General features: G+C 36.7%; 1 protein-coding gene and 1 pseudogene across 1 annotated transcript in view; one reads left to right on the forward strand and one right to left on the reverse strand.

Moving 5' to 3' along the window:
* The first annotated feature begins 214 nt into the window (after positions 1 to 214).
* The window catches only part of LOC137388268 (uncharacterized), an 89,407-nt pseudogene continuing 62,117 nt past the window's right edge, over positions 215 to 27,504 (forward strand).
* Positions 17,242 to 27,504, reverse strand: part of LOC137387060 (poly [ADP-ribose] polymerase 2-like) — a 40,986-nt gene continuing 30,723 nt past the window's right edge. Inside the window, exons 8-13 of the mRNA XM_068073348.1 lie at positions 25,839 to 25,970; positions 23,833 to 23,951; positions 23,457 to 23,556; positions 22,977 to 23,085; positions 20,179 to 20,293; positions 17,242 to 17,804 (exon numbers count right to left, since the gene is read on the reverse strand). Of these exons, the coding sequence (XP_067929449.1) occupies positions 17,651 to 17,804; positions 20,179 to 20,293; positions 22,977 to 23,085; positions 23,457 to 23,556; positions 23,833 to 23,951; positions 25,839 to 25,970 (729 nt within the window). The 3' untranslated portion in view covers positions 17,242 to 17,650. The remainder of the gene's footprint in view (positions 17,805 to 20,178; positions 20,294 to 22,976; positions 23,086 to 23,456; positions 23,557 to 23,832; positions 23,952 to 25,838; positions 25,971 to 27,504) is intronic.

Below are 27,504 nucleotides of genomic sequence, written 5' to 3' on the forward strand. Positions count from 1 at the left end.
ATCTGATCCTGTAATTAATCAAAACCAAAACATGGCGCTGCGAGTATGGTCAGCAAGCACCCTATGATTGATGTGAACTGTCAGGAGTGAGACATTGTCTCAACAAAGCGTGCCACAGGCAAATCAGTCTATCAATGGAATATTGATCTGACTTTAAACCTCTCAGATAAGTGCAGTATAGTAACCATATAGTATTCTTCAATCTACAGAAATTATGCCAGCAGTAAAACCTCCCAGTGAACTGGATTTCACTAATGCCAGTGAAATGTGGCCTGAGTGGAAAAAGCGTTTTGCCAGATATAGGAGTGCAGCTGACATTGATGCCAAAACAGCCCAGAAACAAGTGGACATACTCATTTTTGTAATGGGGGAAGAAGCTGAAAAAATATTCCCTTTGCTAACAGTAGCACCTGATACTAGTGGTACACCTGCGAATACATTGTATGCCAGAACATTAGCTGCGTTTGATGCATATTTCCAACCCAGAGACTGCTCACTACACTACAGTATACTGTTTTCTAACCGTGTTCAGGGTAATCATGAATCTAATGAGGAATACATTAGGGCGCTATATGAGTTAGTCACCAAATGTAATTGGGGAGATGAACAACAAGTGTCTATGTTGAGAACAAGAATCTTGGCTGGTATGAAAGATAAAGAGTTATCCAGGGAGTTGCAATTAGATGACCGTGTGACTTTAGATGCAATTAAATCAAAAATGAGGGCCAAAGAAATAATTCTCAAGCATCAGAGAGAGGAAGTAGATGGGCTAGGCAGCTCAGTAGTAAATTCAGTAGGCCTAGGTGCTGAAGGAGGAGTGGCACCAGTGAATGCAATAAACCGAAAGTGGAAAGGTCAAACGACACCTCATTCTGACAAAAAACTGGTTTCTGACTGTAAATATTGTGGGGGTAGCCATGCACAAGGCCGGTGTCCCGCATATGGAAAGCGGTGTAACACATGCAATCTATTCAATCATTTTGCCCGAGCGTGCAAACAAGGCCGAGGACAGAGAAGTGACAATTCTCTAAAAACTCTATCTGTAGAAGTAGATTCTCAATGGGCGGGTAATGCGTATGGAAAGCATCAGGCACTGGCGGTGTCTCTAGGAAACCCAGACTCTGAAGAAGAGAGTGACATTGAATTTTCAGTTTTTAGTGTTAACGGGGGTAATGGGGGTTGGTTCTTAGATATTTCTATTGTGAACAAAATTGTAAAGTGTCAAGTTGACACGGGGGCCCAGGTAAGCATTATGGACATGTCTACTTTGAAGAGTTTGGGGGTTAGTCGCATCAAGAGCACTAGGATTTCACTACTGGGTTTTGGGGGCCAACAAATTCGGCCACTCGGTAAAGTCTCATTGCGGGTGACAATCAATAAAAGGGCATGCGAAACGATGTTTTATGTAGTCGATAGTTCAGCGCATCAGGGGACTCTGTTGGGATTACCTGCCATCAAGGATTTGGGGCTCATACCGGGTGTAAATGTAGTAAACGAGCTGTCAATCAGCAATGCCGTTTCTAAAAAATGTGAAGACATTGTGAAAAGTTATGAGAGTGTTTTCCAGGGTTTGGGTAAGCTTCAAAACGAAATCAAGTTTCAGTTAAAGCCCTCAGCTGTGCCTAAAGCAGTAGCACCTAGAACAATACCACAGGGTATTAGACAAAAGTTCAAAGATGAATTGAACAAACTGGAAAATGATGGTATCATATGTAGGGATGACGAGCCCTCCGAGTGGCTAAGTCCAACAGTAACTGTTAGAAAACCAAATGATAAGATCAGAATATGCTTGGATCCACAGTACTTAAATACTCAATTGATCAGAACACAGTGTCTCATTAGTACCAGCACAGAGATATTTGCTCGTCTACATGGGGCTAAGTATTTCAGCTGTTTAGATGGGAAGCAAGGCTTCCACCAGTTGCCGTTGACTTATGAGTCTTCGAGGCTCACCTGCTTCGTCACACCATACGGTAAGTTTAGATACCTCAGATGCCCTATGGGTATATGTAACGCACCTGAGCTATTTCATGCCAAAATGGTTGACATGTTACAAGGCATTGAGGGAGTAGAGGTATATATCGATGATATTTTGATCCATGCTAAAACGTTAGAGCAGCATAATGATAGGCTATGCCAAGTTTTAGAGAGATGTAAAAGCGCTGGCCTAACCCTAAACAAAGAGAAAAGTGTTTTTGGACAGCAAGTGGTGACTTTTCTAGGTCATGAGTTATCCGAACACGGCGTCCGACCTGGGGCCGACAAGGTAAGTGCTGTGAAGAATATGGTCATACCCACTGATAGCAAAGCAGTTGAGAGGGTACTCGGATTTATAAACTACTTGTCCAAATTCATTCCAGGGCTGTCTGAATTGACCTACCCTTTGAGAGATGTGTGCAAAAAGTCGAAGGAATTTATCTGGGAGATTAAGCAAGCCCAGGCTTTTGAGGCATTGAAAAAGAGTATCCTCGATGCTCCCACTCTTTCTTACTTTGATCCAAACTCTCCAGTCACCCTCTCAGCTGATGCTAGCTCTCATTCTTTGGGAGCCGTACTCCTACAGGATGGTAGGCCCATTGAGTTTGTGGCTAAGTCTCTAACGGAAACCCAACAAAGGTACTCGCAAATCGAGAAGGAGCTGTTGGCTACTGTTTTTGCATGCAAACGATTCCGATATTACTGTTTGGGCAGACATGTCACCATTGCCACAGACCACAAACCGCTGTTGGGTATCATGGAAAAAGAGATCGCCACGCTTTCCCCTAGGCTGGCCGCCATGCGACTGGAGCTGCTAAGTTACTCATTCACGCTGACTTATGTTCCGGGTAAGGACATGGTGATAGCTGATACTCTCTCCAGAACGTGCCCTGCAGGTACAGGGCTGGTAGAAGATCTGGGACCGGATCCGCTTATGCAGGTTTGCAATGTGGTAATTAGATCTGAAGAGACTATGTGTAAGTATGCCCTGGCTACGAGGAATGATGAAGAACTGGCTGTAGTGCTGCAGTTCATCAGGGAAGGGTGGCCAACTGCCAGACGAGCGTGCCCAAGTCGGGCTTTACCCTACTGGAGTCTGAGAAATAACCTAGTTGAGGTAGGGGGTATTGTATTTTACGGCAGCAGACTAGTAATTCCGGTAACATTGAGAAATGAGGTTTTAGATACATTACATTCTGCTCATCAGGGTATAACTAAAACATTACAACGCGCTCAGACAGCTGTCTTTTGGCCTGGCTTAAGACGGCGGATAGAAGACAAATGCATGGCTTGTGAGCCTTGTCGTACAGTGGAAAGAAAAGGTAAGAAAGAACCACTGATTCCGGTACCAATACCAGATTTCCCATTTCAGAAAGTTGGTGTCGATTTGTTTAGTTTCAAAGGTAAGGAGTACCTTATGGTAGTAGACTATCTTTCCAAATGGCCGGCGATAAAAGAATTAGCGACCACAACCGCTAAAACTGTGGCACAAGCACTATCACAAGTGTTTTCAGATTTTGGGACTCCGCAAGTACTGGTATCAGATAACGGTCCTCAGTTCTCGTCTTCATATTTTAGAGAATACTGTAATTCAAAAGAAATTAAGCATGTCACCAGTTCGCCGCTTCATCCCTCAGGGAACGGCCAAGTTGAGCGAACTATTAAAACGGTAAAGTCGATGATGGGTCGATGTGTTGACTGGTGGGAAGGGTTGACCACTCTCCGCAACACGCCGGTTGCAGAGGGCTTGCCTACCCCTGCCCAGCTGCTGCAGGGGCGCTCTCTGCGGGATGGTCTGCCCCTCCCAGAAAGTAGGTATCAAGTTCAGACATACGAGTTAGGTGATATCAGATTAGCACTAGGCGAACGCAAAGCAAAGGATAAGTATTACCATGATAGAAAAGCTGGGCCTCAAAAAGAAATGTTTAGATCAAAGCAACAAGTATATTTCAGAACTGCAAAGGATACATGGATACAAGGTGAGATTGTGGATACACATAGTGATAGATCATATTTAGTGAAGACAGCCAACAACATGGTATTCAGACGTAATAGTATAGATATACGAAGTAGCCAAGTCAACAGCTCAGGGCCTCCTAAAGAGTTTCCTATGCCCAACAATGATTCAGAAATTATAAAAAATGCAAGTGCTGGGGATCCAAACAGAGTCCGCACAAGCGAACCAGGGGGTTCTGATGAACTGTCGACTAGCATCGCGAGCGCACCACAAATTGTCCCAGCATCGAGTCCGGTGGTAACGCGGTCTAGATTTGGCAGAGAACTAAAAAGACCTGCGTATTTAGATCAGTATGAGTGTTCATAAGTGGGTCCTGAGCCGTGGCCGGCTGATACCTCATGCTCTTGGGTGGGGTTCCGGGTGCTTGGGTGGGATCCCGTGTTTTACTTAGAGATTATAGTTTTTCTGGGTAGTTAGTAGTTGTAGTTTACTTGTTTGATATTATATTGTTTGACAATCACATTTACAAGTTTGGGCTCTACCTTTTATCTCTGGAAATGGTTTATGGTTTAAACATTTTGGTAGTGAAGGGAGATGTTATAGTTTTAGTTTAGTTATTAGTTTAGAGGTTATATTGTGACTTCCGGTAGACCGTGAGACAACCTCGATGCTGCTTGTGTTATAACTTACATAAATAAATCCTAATAAATACTTGTTTATACCTGACATCTGATCCTGTAATTAATCAAAACCAAAACAGTGAGTTTTCAGTAAAACTATAGCATGTAAGATATTAGTACACCGTACTCACTTGCTATGTTATGGTGTTATATTATTTGCAAAACGGAAACTTTATAAAAGAAAACACGTAAAAGTGTAATTAGCAAAAATATAGCAAACATACTAATACTATGATAGGAAAAAACAAATCAAAAAGACTAATTTAAAGCACCCTATTTTAGCTATCTAAAATACAAAAAATAAAGTGACTACCGAAAATCGAGTAACAAGCACAAGCACTGATTTGAAAATATTATTAAAATTAGTTCAGGTTCTTCATAGTTTATCCTTTAAACCACCCTGATTTTATAGCTAAAAGTGCAATAGTTCAAATCTAAGGCTATGTAAAATAGAAGTGTAATAATTATAGTCGTCAATTAGAGAGAACACGACTTGGAATTAAATCGTTAAAACTGTAAGTAGTAGTAAGTTTTCAGTACAACTAAAACATGTGCCACATGTTGGATATTAGTACATGCTTGCTATGTTATGTTATTTGCAAAACAAAAATGTTATAAAAGAGAACTCGTCAAAGGGTTAAATAGCAAAAATATAGCAAAAATACTAATACGATAATATAAAAAAACAAGTACAAAAGATTCTTTCAAAGTGTCAGATATCAGTTCTGGAAGAAACCAGGCGAACCTATTTTGCCAAGGAAACCAAAAACTACTATGACCTGTGATGACAACAATACACACAGAAATGAAATTTAATGACCTATTCATCTTAACACAACAGACAGACCACCTTAAAGGATGTCAGATGCTAACTAGACAGGAAAACCACAAATCACTGTATCTCACCGTAATATATATATATATATATATTTATTTATATACTTATTCAGATTCAACATAACACATCAAAATATTGCATAAACATTGGAAAGAGAGGCGTGATAGCTGAGCAGCCATCCAATCCTATATAGAACCTGTACCGAGTAGAAGAGAGCCTCCATCCACGAGCTACAATAAAAAGAGTATGTCACATAAATAATAACTGCATGGCTTGAGCTTACACTTTAATCTTTGTATTTTATGCTTTTACTTTATATTAGTTCTAAATTTTCTGTTTTATGCTATTTTTGTTCTATTATACATTGGTAATGCCAAAGCAGTCTTAAGAAACCATCGAACTCATGAAAACCAGTCCTTTCAACTATGTCTCCATGAGATTCCATTTAATCATGGAATTTCCCAAGGAGCTGGCTTCTAGCAGCAAGCAGAGCCTCAAATAATAAAAGAAAGGAGCAAAATACATACTCCAGAATTTTTCTAGATTTTTAAAGCTAAAAACAAAAGAGATACATACACTTTTATAAATTTTACACTCCAAAAATTGGCTAAGTTTTGCAAACATCATGAGCTTCAAAAAAGGATGAGCTCAGACGCTCCACCACAGCTAATCCGTTGCGATATGCTTAGTCAGCAATTGCACAAAGTTTGCAAAATGCTGACTTGAAGCCAATTAAAAGTTGTTATTCTCAGACGGCTTGTACATAAGGAGCCTCTGAGAGTGATTAAGACAGAGAGAGGAGAGGCCAGAGAGAGGCCAGAGAGAGGGGGCCAGGGAGGCCACGTTGGTAAAATTGTATACCCCTTTTACTACTTTTTTACCTCGAGGAGATAAAGCCATTTGGCTGAATACTACGATAATACTTGTACGTTTCTGAGGACACATTTTTTTACCACTCATTTTGACGAGATATACACTTATTATACTATGAATTATTTGAACGATTTTTTTTATTTGTTTTATGCCCAAGTGAGGCTTGTTATTGATAAATATACTTTATATCAAAGCCTGAGATAGGCCAATCTATTACTGATACGACAACAATATTTGAGTTTGCAACCAGCATTTGAAATTGACGCCCGAAAGAGGCTATATACTGCTAAAACAACAGTGGCTAACACTCATTCTACAGAGGAACATACATTGGTGCCCAAGCGAGGCAAGACAACTACTGAGCTGGCAGATAAGTATAAAATATTCAGGAGAAGAAAACTTGTGTCAGAATTGCAAATACGGAAACAGATCATACACAAATTGGCAGGATTGATTTGACAGTTGATTGATATAGAGAACATTTCTTTGCCTGGCAGGAAGAGCCACCTTGCCAGTTCGAAAAATTTATTTGTTACGTGAGAAAATCAGTCAGGAGTGCTACCTTACACAACATTATAGGTATAGAACCACACAAAAACACGATTGCATTTAAAAGTTACATTTTATTAAATCATTTTATTAACATTTTATTAAAACTTTCATTTAGTTTAAATAATTATATACATACATTTGTATTTATAAAATATTATTAAATTTTCTCCACTGACAAAGCTATAGCTTTGCACAACACTACGAGTAGTTTGGAAATACATCATATCAACAACAAAAGTATATTTATATAATTTAAAATACATTATATTATTTAAATTTATTATATTCTTTTATTTATTACATATTATATATTTATTTATTATTTTCCTCACGCGACAAAAGCCACCTATTTTAGCTACATTTATCTAAAGCGTAACATAATTGCTTTTTTACAAATCAGCAGTGTGGCTATGTGCTGCTCACCTAAGTATATTGTAGCAGTTTGACTAAAATGTAACAATAAAAGTGCTGACAGTTTTGATAGTACACTCTTATTTACATTAATAAAATGAAGATGATCAAAGAGTTGATAGATTCAAAAAAATTGTTATGAGAAGCAAAAACCAGCAATGGTGATTCTGTTAAAAACACAGTTTTGTTATCATTTGAATAGATTTTTGATGTTTGAGATAGTCTGACTGTCAGCATGTTTCCAGATTAAAATTGGCAAAACTTTTTACCAGACACAACCACAAGAAGAAAGGTATCACTAGTAGTGATCATTGCTAAGTTTCTAGGCTTCACGTTTCTATTATGTGAGTCGCTTTGCAACTTGAAACCTCATAATTGCACTTTGTAAGTACAGTCAAACATGGATAACTCGAACTTCAAGGGACCGAGCAAAAGTGTTCGAATTATCAGAGCGTTCAAGTTATCAGAGCACTGTCACAAGTCCATATATTTACTTATTTATTAGTAGATACATGTACATATACAAACTATAATATAAATCAAAAGCACAACTGGCTTGTTTCAAATTAAATGCTTTTAATGTAAAGTTTAAAACGTTTTCATGAAAAAGTATAGAGATTTTTCTATCACTCGAGATTGGTTTGTTGTTTGAGGTGATGTTATTGCCAGGACGTTTTTTTAGATTGACATTGGAAAAACTTGATCGTTGTTGAAATGCTCAAAAGAAAAGACATCTTTTTCTTTTGAGCGTTTTACCCACGATCAATTTTGCCAATTTTTCTTGAAGTTTATGCAACTTCAAGAAAAAGTTACCAAAGAAAAATCCCTTACTTTACCTGGGATTCGTTAAGAGCAACACTCCGAGGCAGTTCAATTAAAAGTTTTACGAGGTTTAACGGTACATTGTATAGCACTCACGCTTTTTGAATGGATACTTATTGAATGTACACACGTATTCTGTGTTTAGGTCAAACGATGAATAGTTTTTTTTAGCTAAGACAACGTATACGTTTAATAAAAACATTTTTTAAGACGTTTTAAACATTCAACATTCCGACGTTGATTTAACACGGAATCAACGTCGGAAAACTATTCGTCACGGGCTAGCCGGGTCACGCACTCAAGGATTTTCGCCACGCACATACAAAACAACATGCTGTTTTTGTTTTGTATGTGCGTGGCGAAAATCCTTGCGCGCGTGACCCGGCAAGCCCGTGCTATTAATCGTATAGCAGTATAAATAAAATTTGACCAAACCTTTAGAAAAGTCGTTGACAAAATTATTTTGCCGATGATGGTAATAACAACGCTTATGAATTACGAAAAGATGAGGTTTACCTCTATGGCTTTGAATAAAGTGATTTTCTAAAGCGATAACAACCGTTTCGGTAGCCGTTGGGCAAAAAAACAGTTCGAATCAACAGTGTTGAATTCGAGTTATCTATAGCAATTTATCATTACGTGGGAACGGACCAAAGAAACTGTTCGAATTAACCATGTTTTCGAGCTATCCGTGGCCGAGTTATCCATGTTTGACTGTATGTAGGTGCATGTAAGTGGGTGCCATTATATGTAGAGTCACATTACTACAACAAAGTCAGCATAGACGGGGTATCCGACTGCTCCATGTGCTGCCATGGAGCTTATTTTACAGGAGCAAGTAAGTTTGTAGTATTCGGGGTCAGTTTTGGAGGATCCTCCACTGTATATCAACTCCTCTCACAGTCATCACCATCTTTATAGACATGCAAAGGTTTGAGTATCCGGAAAGACCAATCATACTCATCAGCTGAGTAGTATGATTGGTGCTCCTCAGGCTGTAGCATGCAATAGTAAAGTTATTAGATATGAGACAACAGGCCCTGCTTTTTCCATGGCTGTTTTCCTTTTAGTCCATTTTTTGAAATGGCTTCTTCCACATAGTGGGTGATTGTGACCTTCGTCTGGCTTCTTGCAGCAGGCCTCAAAAGGGCTCAAGAAGCTATTTCTAGCTATTTACGGTATTTCCATCTCATCGCCTGACTAGTGCCATCTATTAAGGCCATTGCGATCATAGCTGCTAACAACATCGATGGGGACCATGTCACAGGAATATTGTACGCTGGAAACCAAAACATGCCTAATCTACGAGGATTTGTTTTAAGGCATCTTATATTGTATCTTCTGCTTGGTACTTCTTTTTTTAGTTGCTGGCTTTGTCAACCTTTTTCGAATAAGAGATGCGATCCAGCAGAAAGGTCATCCTAGGACAAAAAGTTAGAAAAGCTTGTAATAAGAATCGATATTTTTTCTGTATTGTACACTGTTCCTGCTACGGTTGTGACAGTGCGCCATTTCTATGAGAAACATTATAGAGTCGAATGGAACAGAACTATTATGCGCCCGTGTGACAATTCAGGTACTAAACCAGAGTACAGAGTTTACTTGCTCAAATACTTTGTGTTCAGCTGTTGGTATTACTTCAGGCTTTTAGGTACGACCTGAAAAAACTCTTGTCTCTTGAAGAAAGCCGTCGCCTAATTGTGGCTGATGCCAAACAGCAGCCGACAATGCTGGCTACCTCTTCATCTCCACCAGCTAGCGACAAAGGAAGTAATTATACTGTTTCAAGTCATACTCTTAGCCATGTACAAGTTACACCCAGTGTGGGAGTTATCTTTTCTTTGATAAAACTAACTAAATGCTCGTCCATTGATTCCCTACTTTATATTTACACAAATTTTATTGTATTTCAAGCAATTCTCTGCTGTTTTCTTCAAGCTCCAATAACAGAATTGAATTTTGAGATTGACATTGCGAAATACTCTCAATATATGAATTGCGGGTGTTTTTCACAAGGTATTTAATATTATTCTTAGACTATATTAGGAAGTTGGAACTTGCTCTCTACTAAAGAGCTACCTAATCGACTATATGACAACAATATAAGTACTCAATGATACAACAGTGATGCACCAGAGCAACAATAATGATTAAAGATGGGAGTCATTTTCAGTTAAGTCCTAACATATCAATATCAAAACTGTCAGGCTGACACCAACTTTGAACCTATCGATTTATGAAATAGACTTCAATTTTCTATTACAAAAACAAACATTTAAAGCTCTAAGGTTACCCTCTCAGTTTTAAAGTGTGTCTAATAAGAAACCGACAACATTTTTGTATTGATATAAGTACCAAAAAATGCCACAGGTATTACATAGATATTTAATTAGCTGAAATCATTGAATTAAATAAAAAAATTTTAAATTAAGTTTTTCTTTTCGGCCTATTACTTTCTCACTAAAATGCACTAAAGAGTTATTTGCAATTTACTATATTGGCACATCTAATAAAACTCAAACTATTTCTCAAAGTGTGTCGTCTGTCTTCTGTTGTCGTATATATGTCTGTATGCATTCCGGCTATAGATATAGCTTCAGCGTACACTGGTTATTTTACAGATGTGGCCACGAGTCATGATGCCCCTGTTAAGAAAATTTTTTCGTAAGGTTCAATTACTATATTTTTGTAGATGACACATATACTATATTCGTGAGAAGAGCCTTAACATTCTCTCACCTTTCAGTCAGACAAAGAACGATATCTCATTTTTACATTTGTACCAGTATCAATAGACAATAGTATCGCCGTATTCAAAGTTGTGATGGATATCTTCTGGTAGAACAGTAACCTTTTTTCAAATACACACACTTCTATGCAAGAATTTCAATTACAAAAAACTAACATTTTTTTGTGCAAGTTTTATGTAAGCACCTCCCAAGTTAGAAAACAGATAATTACTTAGGTTGATGGCATTATAGCCGATTCAGATTTTCGTGATTACACAAATGATTGAAATAGCAGCACTCACTCGGATGGTGGTGAAAATATTACAGTAGTTACATTCTAGTTTTGTAAGGGTAAGGAGCTAGTAGGAGTAAGAGGATCATTTTAGCTTCATAGCAATTGTGGCTTCACGTCGCTTTATCAATACACAAAGTATAGATACATTAAATTTATTGCATGACAGTGTTTTTTAACATATTTGAGAAATAATGTATATAACAAAACTGTTTTATATAGAGTTTAAAATTGAAAAAATAATGTTTACATGCTGTATCATGAAGCAATATAGTATCGGCATCTTTCAGTAAAATGGCTGGCTGTAGGCCGATAGCTAAATTTTTACATGGATGTTGTACAATAATCGTTATTATTAATTCAACATATTCAGGATTCTTTATTTATTTTTGTCCAGTTCATAATAATTGTATCATTACCAAATCATCCTTTATTGTATTCGTAGTAAAACCGACTTAATTTAGCTATTACTTGTTAATTATTTCTCATTTATATGTAAACCCCTTTTATAGACTTTTTTCTTTTTTGGAAAATGTTTGACCTGTCCAAACCTTTTCCTTATGATATAAAGTTTGAAAGCTACAGTTTGACAAAGTTTGAAGACCTTTACTACAGTTGTTTTTATTTTCTATTAAATTCTTTCAACTACACAAAACACCTTTCTCATGATATGTAGTTTGAAAGTTAGAATGGCACATGATGTTATATGTTAAATAAAAGTCAATTTTCTGTCAAATGGCTTTTTTATTACCCGGGCAACACCGGGTAGAGATGCTAGTTCTATTATAGAATGAGAACTGGAACTAGTCCAGGCGATAATGAGTAGCGACAGTACCTTTTTGGGTAGAATACGATTTATTAAAAGAGATGCAACCATTTACCCCTGGGTCATATTGACCACATTCAACAGAATAAATAATAGTTTTATCCGACAACGAGCCATGAGTAAATCTATAGCATGCTCTCGCGTACAGCTAGTAACACTTTCTAATTGACCTAGTCTAAAAATCCATCTTATGGCACCCCTCTGAATAGTTTCTAGCATGTCTATTAAATACTTATGATATGATGACCACACCCGACAGGTGTATCCAAGATTCGACCTCACTATTTCAGAATAGATTTTTGAATAAATTGTGAAGCACAATTTGCCACAAAAACAGTTGGCGTAATTATGATTTGATCTCTTCCTTGTTAGCTCATCATATAAGAAAATACAACAACAAAATAATATAGTCAGCTATCTGTATATGGAAAAGTCAGTGTTTCTGTGCGTATGTCATATGTGTGTCCAGCTATAGCGATAGTTTCTGAAATGAAAAACTCATGTTGCACTGGATTTGAAACTACTAGGCCAAGCGGCTACAATGCTATACAATAGCATAATTGTGGCCATATTCATTACATCAGTTAAAATACCCATTCTTGAAACACTTGCAAAAATGATTACATTGTGGCTATGATTACAAACCATTTCTTTCTTTCAGCAAATTACTTAAATTCTGAGAGCTAACAGTGCATTTAAAGTATTTTGTGTAATCAGACGGGCTTGGGTTTATATCCTCTTTTTCAATATTCTCCTTATTTCAGATGATATTCAGTCGTGGTTATATTTAGTCAAGACAATGCTGGGTTATAGAAGTAATTGGACAGGCTTGTATTTGTTCACACCAGCTATCTGGCAATTAAGAATGTATATGGTTCGCAAAAAGTCAATTAAGATAGAATACACCAAAATTGCTTTATCGATCAATGTACATTTGCTTCCACATAACTGATGGTGTCCGGTATGATAATATTACATGACCGCAATGATCTTTTTAGCTTCAAAGTTATTACTGAAAGGTACCCATGAGGTAAGATAACTCTTAGTAGACGGTTAAACGACTTAGACAGTTGGACATATGATTGAATATACATCTGCACACATAATTATAACGTATAAAACCTGTAAAAGATATGCCTATAAAAATACTGCAATATAAGGCCTATCTAACTATCCTATCCTAACTTGTGCACAAAACTGCCAGCAGATCTTGTGTACCAGGATAGAGCCATAAAACGGTAGACCGACCGTTTTAGACATACTTGCCAGTGCACAGTAATGCTGGTGCAATTTAAAACATTGTCGATATGGTGACTTATCAAAGATGAGGCTCGCTGGTGCATTATAAATTCTGGTACTGGTGTAGACGGATAGCTAGCTAGGCAATGCTTGTAAAAAAATGCAGAGTATGTTGTAATTTGTTTTTTTATTGTGCATAAGAGTAAATATAATCATACATCAAAAAGCGTTTATATCCCAGAGGGCAGGCCTTAGAAAGTTCAGGAGGGTAAAGCAGATGTGTCAACTATTATGATTCGCAGTTAGTAGCAAACAGGCCCCGCCCTCAACACTTGATTACATAAATTCTAGTTTTATTATACGCATCTAATGGCTACACATAAACACGAAATATATAAATAAGGATATACATTGTATTGTTTATACCAGTTCACATCAAAAAGGCTGATTCGCTCTCAGTTTTGAGATATAGCAATTTTAAAAGTGGGTTTTATTACAAACTACAGCAGTAAACCGGGCTTTAAACACAATATTTGACACGAGTAGGCAATCATTACTACATATCAGATGCACTCTAGTACAAACACGCAATTTTTGTAATCCTGCTAATTCATCAATTATTTATTTTATATTATTGATAATGTTATTTCAATTAGAATTATTATCATTGACAATATTAATAAGAGGACAAAACAATTACGCACAATAAAATATGAGGTGGTTACATCAACATGAGTATTCAGCTCCTTGTGTAGGCTCCCTAACTCATAAATGAATGAGTAAACTAAAGCGACATACACTCGCGCATCTAATGACCCGACCTTGCTATTGTCCTTCAACTTAACATAATTTAGCGAAAAAGAAATTTAAATAAATTTAAATTTAGTACATGAGTTTAATTTAATGTCGGCTTTCCATGACGCGCATTACATTACTGGTTGGCAACCAATAATGGTTGGCAACCCTACTACGTTACAAAATATGCATCGGTTGCTAGTCCTAATTGAATTATTTTAAACTGTTTGGTCAAGAGCAACTTCGATTGCTGCTGTACATTGGAACTGATGTTTGTATGGTTTACCATAAAGGGCACAATGTACAGGTCGGTAGGTACGACGGCAGTACGGGGTAATGGAAGGGTGGGTACAGCAAGGCAATAGATATAAAGAGGATATGACACCCTATGCCACCCACCCAAGCCCTATCCCGTTCTCCCATCACCCGTACTGGTGCCGTACCTTATGCTCCAATCACCCGCATTTTGTGCCTATATATTTGAGGCCTTTTCATCGCAATCAAAACCAAATTTCTGTAATGCGCACCACGAAAAGTCGACACGCCATTCATGTACTTTACTTTTCACTAAACTCTGTAAAAGTGAAGGACAATAGCAAGGTCAGGTCATTAGATACATGAGTGTATGTTGCTTTACTTTACTCATTCATTTTTGAGTTAGGGAGCCTAAGCAAGAAGGTGAATACTTTCGTTGATGTAACCACCTCATATTTTTTTGTGCGTAATTGTTTTCTCCTCTTATTAATATTATCAATGATAATAATTCTAATTGAAATAACATTATCAATAATATAAAATAAATAATTGATGAATTAGCAGGATTACAAAAATTGCGTGTTTGTACTAGTGTGCATCTGATATGTAGTAATGATTGCCTACTCGTGTCAAATATTGTGTTTAAAGCCCGGTTTACTGCTGTAGTTTGTAATAAAACCCATACTTTTAAAATTGCTATATCTCAAAACTGAGAGCGAATCAGCCTTTTTGATGTGAACTGGTATAAACAATACAAGGTATATCCTTATTTATCTTTTTCGTGTTTATGTGTAGCCATCAGATGTGTATAATAGGATTAGAATTTATGTAATCAAGTGTTGAGGGCGGGGCCTGTTTGCTACTAACTGCGAATCATAATAGCTGACCCATCTGCTTTACCCTCGTGAACTTTCTAAGGCCTGCCCTCTGGGGTATAAATGCTTTTGGATGTATGATTATATTTATTTTTATGCACAATACAAAACAAATTACAACATCCTCTGGATCTTTTTACAAGCATTGCCTAGCTAGCAATCGTCTACACCGGTACTAGAATTTGCAATGCACCAGCGAGCCTCATTTGTGATAAGTCACCATATCGACAATATTTTAAATTGCAGCAGCATTATTATGCACTGGCAAGTATCATCCTCAAAAAATGATTAAGTCGGCAATCTTCTACGTGTAGATTGCACTGATTTGGCTTGTTCTTTCTAAGGGTTTACCATCATACCAGCAGGGCAGTTCTGTTTCCCTAGGTTTTTCCATTTGTCAAGAGAAATGGTATTTCTTATGCAGCAAGTCTAGAGTTGCAATATCTTCGAACAGAGGGTCAAGGATCGAACAATCTCCTTTAGCTTGCTAACCAAACTCCTCTTGATTTTTATGACAATATTTGTATTTAGCACAAAAACCCGATAAAGAATAACCAATTTAATTCGGTGAGCGAAAATTCATTGAAACTTGGTTGCCCAGTGTAATCAATATGGTAACAGGCATTGCAGACTAGACACGCTCAGCAAAACATTGGTGGAGAGCCAATGGGTTATTATTTTTGAAGAAAACTGGATATCAAGGTTATGTTAAACTAATAACTATTTTGGGTGCTGTTGAGTCAGCCACTTGTATCAAGTCTAAATAGACATGTATTTGATACAATATAATATGATGACTGAGGGTTCCCTGCATGTTTTGATTTACTCTAGTTGGAAGAAGATTGATCATCGAAATTATCAGAATTACACTCGTATTCAAAGTCAGTAGGGTTTAAACCATAACTGTCACGTACAACTTTAATAGTAGTGTCTAGGTAAATCAGCCACGCTGATTCCGATTTTGTACTCAAAATAAAGATTGGTCCACTAACTTTCAATGTCATTCAAGCTTTTTTTGAGGCATTTCAAAATCCGTTTCGAAAACAACGCAATCGGCATTACAAGCTCCGCCCATAAATATGTGACAAAACCTAGCTTTTTCAGAAGCAGAAGAATGTTTAGTCCGATTTAGAATAATAGAGAGGAGTGTCTTAAAACTCATTATTATCCAAATCCAGCCTGTAAAATAATCTCAGTCTTTGCCGAAAGGTATATAAACTATTTAAAATTGCTCGTAGCTTGTTACATGATGTTTAAATAGGCTGAATGCGGAGAAAAATGAGCTCAAAAAGCGTGGTTTATCACAAACTAGCGATGTTATCGCACTCTTTTTAAATATGCAATGTTAAATAGCTTATCTACTTTTCAGAAAAGGTTAAGATTATTTTTAAGGCTGAATTTAGATATTAATGGATTTTAAAACAACCATCTCTATTATTCTAAATCGGTCTAAACATCCCCATGTAACTTCTGTTCTTAAAAAGCTAGGTTACGTCATGAATTGTGCCGATCGTGCTGTTTTCGAAACCAACATTAAAACGCTGTAAAAAAGCCTTCATTACTTTGAAAGTTAGTGGGCTAATCTTTATTTTGAGTACTAAATCGGAATCAGCGTGTCTGATTTACCTAGTAAATACGATAAAAGTTGTACATGACTGTTATGGTTTAAGGTCGATCAATTGCCTTCAGAGACCATGAAACCCCTGAAACCATGGCAACCACTACAGCAAAAACGAAAGAACTAATTGCAACTGATGTAACCGAGTCATTATTAGTAGGCCTAGCATTTTGGGGGTGATTTCTACTGATAACTTTCTATTACGGTTTCGTAAAGATCAAACAATGAATGTCAATGTGGCGGTATAATAGAGGTGATGTTCAATTAAAGGGTGACGCTGTGTTTTTCAACCTTTCTATTAAAGGGGCATTCAAATAACAGTAACATAAAAGTTGTAAATGACATTGGCAAAAACAGTTGAAATATTTCCATCGTATCAATTCACATGCGGTCGTAACTTCGGTTGAACGCATTTATTATCTGGCTGTCCAATCAAATACTAATAATGCTGCAGGTAAATCAAAGGCTATTAGGCGTATCATAACAAAACTGAAAGGGGAGGAGTGTGTCCAAACTGAACAAAATGGGAGTAGGTTTTCTCCTTGCGTGCATATATCCTGTGTCATAAGTTTTAGCCAAATAAATACATTTTATATAATAATTACATAATAAGAAAACCTAGCAAAGTTTTGATTTTCTGTTTGAAAGAAATTTTGATAGCATTTACTGTGAGCAACTAACAGAAAGTGGCAACTAAGTGCAAGTGGCAGCAGTAGCTTGCTAACTGTTATTCTCATTTACGCAGTAAAGAATAGAACATTGTGCAATAGTGCCAACAGAAATAATCTAAAAAGTTAAAAAGCACCAATCTATAAAAGAACCAAGCCTAAAAATCATAATACAAGATATTTAAAAAAACTGACAAGAAGAACTAGAGCAATTGGGCCTAGTTGGCACTGCTATGGAAGAAGTTAGTGGTGAAAGTTGAACTTGACCTTGAGAAGATATTTCATCTTGATCTGGTTGGTGTTATAGACTATGTACTCATGGTACTGGAGCGTATAACCTGATGAGTTGACTATACCTGTCTCCTTAAGCCTTCCACATGGTACAGTCACGCCATCCCTATGGAATTCAGATATCATACGCTATTATATACCGATATGTAGAGCTATCTAAATTCATGACAAATAGATTTATAGTCAACAAGAACATGATCACTACTTGATGATCACAGTGACAAACTGCTTCAATATTACCAGCCTTTGAATGACAATGGAAGATATTAAAGCATTTGGTAATTTTTTTATCAGAGTCCTCTGGTGTTGTGTCTATTAAACATTGGTTAAAACAGTTTGAATTTTCCTACGACCAAACACGAGCGAAGCAATTGTTTTGGAGATTTATGATAAATGCATATGTGCACACAACTCATGAAAATGATTCATCAGCGGCCGTCGCAAGTCCTTGTACCGAAATCTCATTAACAAATTCAACCATTTTTAATGGAGTCGTTTAAGTATAATAACAATACAAAACACACATAAACCTATTTAAATAAGTTACCAAGTCTTTATTATTTGTAGACAATATCCTAAACCTTTCCCATCTGATTGGATTATACATAAATAGACAGATTAATTCGACCTGAAATCGTTAATAAAACTTGACAAGCCTTAATTTTTATCAAAATTAGGACCGGCAAACGAAACGCCAAACGACAGAGAATAGATCCAGTAAGTCGTGAGCATTTCACGAAAAAATTGTGCACAGTTCACCAGTCAACGGTTTTGTCCAATTGCCGAAGGTTTCTTTAATTAACGCAGAAGAACTGAAAAGTCATTGTTTCTTTGTTGCCGATTTCAAAGTAACTGACATTTTGGACACCTTTGAGTACTTTGGTATTCTAACCGATGTCCAAAGCAGTAAAAGTAAAGGAAATGACCATCATATTTTTTCTAACGATTCTTGTGAGATTATTACAATATTTAATTATAAGAATGATTATTCGATTTTATGAGATTTAATTATAAGAATGGGCATTCGAATTTACAAGATCGAAAAATATCGTGACCGATGCTGGGCAATATGTTACTGTTATTATTTTTTCTCAATAGCTTTGTTAAATAGATTTTCTAAAATCTATTTAAATATCACAGCTTCTTGATATTGTTAGCTATGACGTTTTGAAATGTAAACAAAATTGTGCATTGGTTTTCTATTATTACTGTATTACTATATTAATGATATTGGTTATTCTAAAAATATCAGTGCATTTTAGTTCTAATATTGCATTTCTCCTATTGCAGGGGAGATATATAAACATATAATCTTTTCCTTTCATTATTGCTGTTTGTTGTACATAATAACACCCAGTACATTACAGCTACCATTGCAGTTATTCTATTGCCCTGCAGTGGCACTTGACTGCTAATATTGCATTTCTCAACCATCAGTACCCTTTCTTTTTTCCAATATCACTTTGGTCGTGGGCTGTATGACAGGGAAATTTCTAGTTATAATATGAAAGTTCTATCGGTGTTGAAAGTTTCCTTTATATATTAAAGGTTGACTTGCAAAAATTTCACATTACAGATATTTGATATGGAAAGATTTACCATGTCTTGCTCTATTGTGTTGTAGGTGCAAAATATGTGGAAAGGGGAATGATTACAAGCTCTTAAAAGCTCAAAAATGAACAGAAAATCGCAGCCACACAAGACCACCACAGTTGGGATTCCCTTTCCAAAACGGCTCAAATGTGATGTAGTTGTGAGAGATGGCTTCTGATTACACTTTCTTGCAACCTTATTCGTGGACATATGTTCACAAATATACTTCACGCATTCAATGAAACTATGTCTATTGTTCTTACGGCTCTGTTTTATTGTCATCATAATGCTGTCACTTTTAGCAGTGATATCTTATAACTCGCCGTAAAAATTCGTTTAATTTTTAAGCCTTAGCTTGAAAGAGTACATATCATTGTCTGATAATCATGACGAGCCTGTTGGTCACTTGTGATAATCGAAAAGTGCTGGAAAAGTTATTTGCGAAATATTGGGTCACATGGTCAGATTACGACTTGCCGATTTGACCAGGCCAAAACAAAACTGTAGAGTAGCGAGCATTTATATTTGATACGGGGTCTTCGGTAAAACCCGAAGTGTTTGTCATAAACTAGTGCTGCAATAAGGTTTATGTTGAGCTTTTTATTGGCCTTTCAATTCACGTGAGAACATCATGTTACAAGACAATAACCAAACTTCATGGCTATGTCAGAGAAATAAAGAGATTCCAATCTACGGCAACTTTTCGTTTTTGAGATTTTAAGAGCTTGCACTCACATTTCCACATATTTTGCACCTACAACACAACAAAGTAATACATGGTGAATCTTTTGATACTAAATAACTGAAATGTGAATTTTGTTGCAAGTCAACCCTTAAGTAACATTTTAGCAGGATATTAAGGGTGGCACCGAAGGAGAGAAACTTACAGGTCAGTATTGCCCTCCTGGCTTGGAGCCATCTTCCCACAACCTTTTACAGAGTGTTTTCCTTTAGGCAGCTTGTTAGCATGGTAGTTTGATGAGACTAGCTCATTTTGCTGACCTATGCAAAAACAATAAACCCTTCCACAATGCTGACCTAGTAGTCGTGATGCGAGATCTCTGGCATCATCAAAAGATTAACCAGAATCGCATGAATGGCTACTCGACTGAATGTAAACATCTAAACAGTCTAGCTGGCATAACTTACCTAGTTTACATCTAAAAAGTCTAGCTGGTATAACTTACCTAGTGTTCATCTAAACATTCTAGCTGGTATAACTTACCTAGGATACATCTAAACAGTCTAGTTAGTATAACTTACCTAGTGTACATCTAAACAGTATAGCTGGTATAACTTACCTAGTATACATCTACACAGTATAGCTGGTATAACTTGCGCAGTGTACGTGTAAACAGTCTAGCTACTGTAACTTACTTATCATACATCTAAACAGTCTAGCTGGTATAACTTACCTAGTGTACATCTAAACAGTCTAGCTGGTATAACTTACCTAGTGTACATCTAAACAGTCTAGCTGGTATAACTTACCTAAGGTACATCTAAATAGTCTAGCTGGTATAACTCGCCTAGTGTACATATAAACAGTCAAGCTGGTATATCTTACCTAGTGTACATCTAAACAGTATAGCTGGTAAAACTTACCTAGTGTACATCTAAACAGTATAGCTGGTATAACTTACCTAGTGTACATCTAAATAGTCTAGCTGTTATAACTTACCTAGTGTACATCTAAATAGTCTAGCTGTTATAACTTACCTAGTGAACATCTAAACAGTCCAGCTGGTATAACTTACCTAGTGTACATCTAAACAGTCCAGCTGGTATAACTTACCTAGTGTACATCTACAGAGTCTAGCTTGTATAACTTACCTAGTGTACATATAAACAGTCTAGCTGGTATAACTTAGCTAGTGTACATCTACACAGTCTAGCTAGTATAGCTTACCTAGTGTACATCTAAACAGTTTAGCTGGTATAACTTACCCAGTGAACATCTAGACAGTCTAGCTAGTGTAACTTACTTATCATACATCTAAACAGTCTAGCTGGTATAAATTACCTAATGTACATCTAAACAGTCTAGCTAGTATAACTTACCTAGTGTACATCTAAACAGTCTAGCTGGTATAACTTACCTAGTGTACATCTAAACAGTCTAGCTGGTATAACTTAGCTAGTGTACATCTACACAGTCTTGCTAGGATAGCTTACCTAGTGTACATCTAAACAGTTTAGCTGGTATAACTTACCCAGTGAACATGTAGACGGTATAGCTAGTGTAACTTACTTATCATACATCTAAACAGTCTAGCTGGTATAAATTACCTAATGTGCATCTAAACAGTCTAGCTGGTATAACTTACCTAGTGTACATCTAAACAGTCTAGCTGGTATAAATTACATAGTGTACATCTAAACAGTCAAGCTGGTATAACTTACCTATTGTACATCTAAACAGTTTAGCTGGTATAAATTACCTAATTTACATCTAAACAGTCTAGCTAGTATAACTCACCTAGTGTACATCTAAACAGTCTAGCTGGTATAACTTACCTAGTGTACATCTAAACAGTCTAGCTGGTATAACTTAGCTAGTGTACATCTACTGTACATAGTCTAGCTAGGATAGCTTACCTAGTGTACATCTAAACAGTTTAGCTGGTATAACTTACCCAGTGAACATCTAGACAGTCTAGCTAGTGTAACTTACTTATCATACATCTAAACAGTCTAGCTGGTATAAATTACATAATGTACCTCTAAACAGTCTAGCTGGTATAACTTACCTAGTGTACATCTAAACAGTATAGCTGGTATAACTTACCTAGTGTACATCTAAACAGTCTAGCTGGTATAAATTACATAGTGTACATCTAAACAGTCAAGCTGGTATAACTTACCTATTGTACATCTAAACAGTTTAGCTGGTGTAACTTACCTAGTGTGCATCTAAACAGTCTAGCTGGTATAACTTACCTAGAGCACATCTAAACAGTCTAGCTAGTACAACTTACCTAGTGTACATCTAAACAGTCTAGCTGGTATAACTTACCTAGTGTACATCTAAACAGTCTAGCTGGTATAACTTACCTATTGTACATCTAAACAGTTTAGCTGGTGTAACTTATCTAGTGTACATCTAAACAGTCTAGCTGGTATAACTTACCTAGTGTACATCTAAAAAGTCTAGCTAGTACAACTTACCTAGTGTACATCTAAACAGTCTAGCTGGTATAACTTACCTAGTGTACATCTAAAAAGTCTAGCTGTTATAACTTACCTAGTGTACATCTAAACAGTCTAGCTGGTATAAATTACATAGTGTACATCTAAACAGTCAAGCTGGTATAACTTACCTATTGTACATCTAAACAGTTTAGCTGGCGTAACTTATCTAGTGTACATCTAAACAGTCTAGCTGGTATAACTTACCTAGTGTACATCTAAAAAGTCTAGCTAGTACAACTTACCTAGTGTACATCTAAACAGTCTAGCTGGTATAACTTACCTATTGTACATCTAAACAGTCTAGCTGGTATAAATTACATAGTGTACATCTAAACAGTCTAGCTGGTATAACTTACCTATTGTACATCTAAACAGTTTAGCCGGTGTAACTTATCTAGTGTACATCTAAACAGTCTAGCTGGTATAACTTACCTAGTGTACATCTAAACAGTCTAGCTGGTATAACTTACCTAGTAACATACCTATAACTTACCTAGCGTGACCTCATTAAGCAAGAGCAATCCAACATTCTTCATTTTTGTTGGAAAGCAATAATTGGCACTTTTACTGGAGCAATCAGCGAAATAGACCCCCTTCCCAAACTATGAAGCAAAACGAAATGCAAAAAAGTAAAGTGGCTATCAAAAGCGGATAAACAGCAGACAAGATGAGGTTACATAAGTAAATTTAGAAGGTAAAATTGGATATTAACATCGATAGCAAATGAGACATTGCTAGATAAGATATTAACGGCTATTCGAAGCTCAAATGGGTCTCTTCTACTTCTGGGAGACTGCAACAACTTTAGATAGCTGAACACTGAGCTACCGGTAGGGTTACACCTTATAATGTACCGTACCCTTTAGTAAATGAAAACAATCACACCTGTATAATATGGCAACTTCATTTATACCCAGTTACTAGTGTAACACAAATCTTTGTCATGGCCTCCACAAAACTGTAATTTACTCACTACGTAACCTGTAACAGGCGCCTCCGGGGGTGCAATTCTCAGTCCTTTAGCCAGAATTCTAACCCAGTTGGTAAGCCTGGAGCCATGCCAAAGCAGCATTCTACACAATATGTGCCAGTACAGGTTAGACAGAAAATGATGAGCTCACATAGCCATATGAATGGGTCACTATGCATGTAATACATAGACATGAATTAGACATCATGCATGTCATACATAGACATAGAGTTGAGTAAACATAAGAAATCACAGAAACTGGAAATGGCAGGCCTAAATTAAATGGTCAACATAAAGTGGTCTTATAGTAAACGAAGAAAACATAGAGTGTTTCTGTATAGAAATGAAGCTACTAAGAAATATTGGAAATACAACTAACTTATTGCCAACATCTGGTCCCGATGGCTGATCTTTGTAGCAATGGAATATGTCCAACAGTTTTATGGAATAGTGGTTGTGGGTGGAACCGTGAGTGTTTAGCAAATAGCTCTGGAGTAACTAACAAAATCATATAAACATGTGAATAATAAAGAGTCATGATGATTGATAACTTTGCTGAAACTGTTTAAGTTAACACAGAAACTTAACCGAAGCATTGAATAAGCAAGGTGAAAGGTAGAATGTAAGATTCACTCAGCAGACCTTATACAGTTTACACGACTAAACAGTTGAATAGAGCAGTGCAGCCAGCTCATTGGCTAGTAGAAAAGGAATGTCACCAGCTCGTTGGCTAGTAGAAATGTAATGTGACCAGTTCATTGGCTAGTAGAAAAGGAATGTGACTAGCTCATTGGCTAGTAGAAATGTAATGCAACCAGTTCATTGGCTAGTAGAAAAGGAATGTGACCAGCTCATTGGCTAGTAGGAAAGGAATGACCAGCTTATTGGTTAGTAGAAAAGGAATGGGAGCAGCTAATAGGCTAGTGGAAATGGAATGCAACTGACTCATTGGCTAGTGGAAATGGAATGCATATACATGTAGCTGATTGGCTGTAAAACTAGTAGAGATGCCCCGATTCTAACCTCACCAGCCGATCTGATATACCGATTCTTATTGAAAAATAATCCTATTCAGATATTTTGTGTTCCATAGACAATTGTCAATTTTATTATGCAAATATAAATATAATGCAAAGAAAATATAAATATTGATGCATTTATTTGTTTGTATTTATGGAAAAATGATATACATGTATATATATTCTCATATTGACATAGCGTGCATCTAGTAACAAAACAGTCCATGTTTCTTGTAGTTTGTTATTAACAATGGTAATTACTGTTAGTGGTACAGCTTTCTTTGTGACAATGAAGTTTATCTTCTATTGCTGAACGAACTACTGTGCCTGTACAAGTTTAGAGCAAATCAATGTGTCTATTAAATACTGTTAGTGATTCAATTATCTCAGTGAGATATCTTTATCTTTTATCTCTATCGATGTAGCCAGTTGTACTGAAAAAGGACTCATTTGCCACAGATGATAGAGGACATGCTATACACTGATAAGCTACTGAGGTTATTTTATGCGATACAAATGTCAGAACATCGTCAGGATCAAGAGAGAGATAGATAACTTTATGCATCGACCGCTGCTCAAATTACTTTCGTAATACTAGTTAATGAAAATATAACACCGCATTATTGTTTCCCATCATTGTTTTATTGTACGTGATTGGCTGCAATAAATCATATGACTGTAATTGGAAAATACCGCACTTTGTGATTACGTCCTGACTAAAACCAAAATATTCTTCAGCTGTATGGATGTTTATCAGGCTAAAGACATAAAATAAATTGTGTGACAGGCCCGGAATTCATTAGGTAAAAGTAAGGAACTTACAGCTGATGATTTTTTCTTAGTGTAGCTGACTAAAATACGGTTTTCTGCTAAATAGTTCATATGCAAAAAGTATCTGAAGTTTCCGATTTTTTAAAGAAAAGACTGGCCGATACCGATTCGGATACTAAACACCCATTGCGGCACCGATACCGATATTAAAATCGGGGCAACTTTAAAAGCTAGTCAAAAAATTGCCCTACATCGAGCCTTGTAGTTGTGTCAATGGTTTTAGCCTAGAGGGGCCCTTAATACATTAGTGTTTTCCATTGGCTTAAAGGTGACAACTGGCCAGCACCTATTGGCTATTGATGTTAAAACAACTGACCAGTGTTGTCGAGTCTCATCTAATCTGATGCTTATACACAAATACATGGCATAACCAGTAGGTTGAACAGCACTGAGAATCTAATTAACGATGAAATACAAGTAAAAGGCTGAAAATAATAATTTACTAGTGAAAGAGAGAAACATTCATACCGGCCCAATGTATGTATATGTCAATATAAGAAGTATAAGCAGCTGTTGAGGTAAAAAGTAGCATTACCTTGTATATATCACAAGATTTATCCATTGGTTCAAGGTCACACTCAAGTGACAAGTACATTCTATCTATTGGATGAATGCTCTGGTCTCCCTTCTTTAGTACGTTCACGGCAATCTCAATATCTCCAAGCGCCTGGACAGAACAACCCCTTGCATACTTGTGAACTTTTTAATCACTTAACTAAGTCAACTTGGTAGATGAGCCGAATATATACATGCAAACAACACTTGTCCATTTTTTAGCAAAACGTCTATCCAAGAAAACCTTCCAAATGTTACATCCATTTATTTGTGATTCCTTGTTCATCTTCGGTGAGCGCAGACAGTAAGGTAGCACAAACTCAGTTACTAGTGATGGTATATTACATGACTGAGTTACTAGTGATGGTACATTACGTGACTGAGTTACTAGTGATGGTACATTACATGAGTGAGTTATTAGTGATGGTACATTACCTGACTGAGTTAGTAGTTATGGTACATTATATGACTCAGTTACTAGGGATTGTACACGACTCAGTTACCAGTGATGGTATATGACTCAGTTACTAGTGATGGTACATGACTCAGTTACTAGTAGTAGTATAGTGAGAGCAGATCTACACATAATAGGCGGAGCTTAGGGAGCAGGAAGTGACATCACATCAGGATCTGTTTGATTGACAGTTGGGGGCGGAGCTAGGCGGTGTTGAGTCATGGTGTGAGTCATGGCGATCTGTGTGATTCGTGGTGCGAGTAATGGTGTGAGTTGGTTGGTGACGTCGCGGTGGTGGTGTCGGTGGCCGAGTGGTGAGTCGGGCCGCGAGACGATTCGCGGTTGTATTTGGGATTATCGGATTTCGTTGGCGTCCGGTAGAGGTCGCTCTTCCGTGCCGTTTCGGGGATTGACGGAGAGCTCGGTGGCGACGGGTTGACGGACGGTGGCGGATGGATTTCGAGATCGTCGGAGCTTGTATGTATTTTCTTTTTTCCGATCCCGAATGAGAATGATGTGTCCGCGAACGAATATTCATTTTGATTGTAAACTTCATAAATTCTGAAATTATCTATCGCCTCTAAGTCTTCATCAGGATTAAAACTTTTCAGAATTGATGGAGCATGCAATCTGAAGGAATTCAGAGAGAAATTAAACAAAGATTATAAACTCTGTATATCAAGACAGTAATGAGTTAAGGAAATGATATTATGATTAAATTTTATATAGTTTATTTGATGATATATCATAGGGATTTAAACTTACTATCAATGGATATGTTATTGAATAAAAGTTTTGTATATAAAAATGCTAAAACATAATATAAAAAAGACTATTGAATTTCATTCAATCCCAATTTTCTTCTTCTTCTTTCATTGTCGAATGAGAATGAACTGTCTACAATCAAAACATACATTATTTTTAGTGAGATATAGTAAAAGTAAGACATACAATCAGATTAGATCATTCATTCAAACTAAAAATCAAATATAATGTAATACTTACTGAAGAAGAAGAAGATCCATCCTTTTTCTGAATGGAATCTTCCTGTTGAGATACGGGAGCCTGCAATTGCAATGATTACAGTCAGGATGGTTTACTATATCCTTGCTGAGATAGTAGACTCTACATTCACAATGGACTCCAACTTAAATTGTAAATTTCAATTGCATTAGTCATCGAATCATAGAAT

This window comes from Watersipora subatra, chromosome 2 (genome assembly GCF_963576615.1).
Source record: "Watersipora subatra chromosome 2, tzWatSuba1.1, whole genome shotgun sequence".
NCBI lineage: Eukaryota > Metazoa > Bryozoa > Gymnolaemata > Cheilostomatida > Watersiporidae > Watersipora > Watersipora subatra.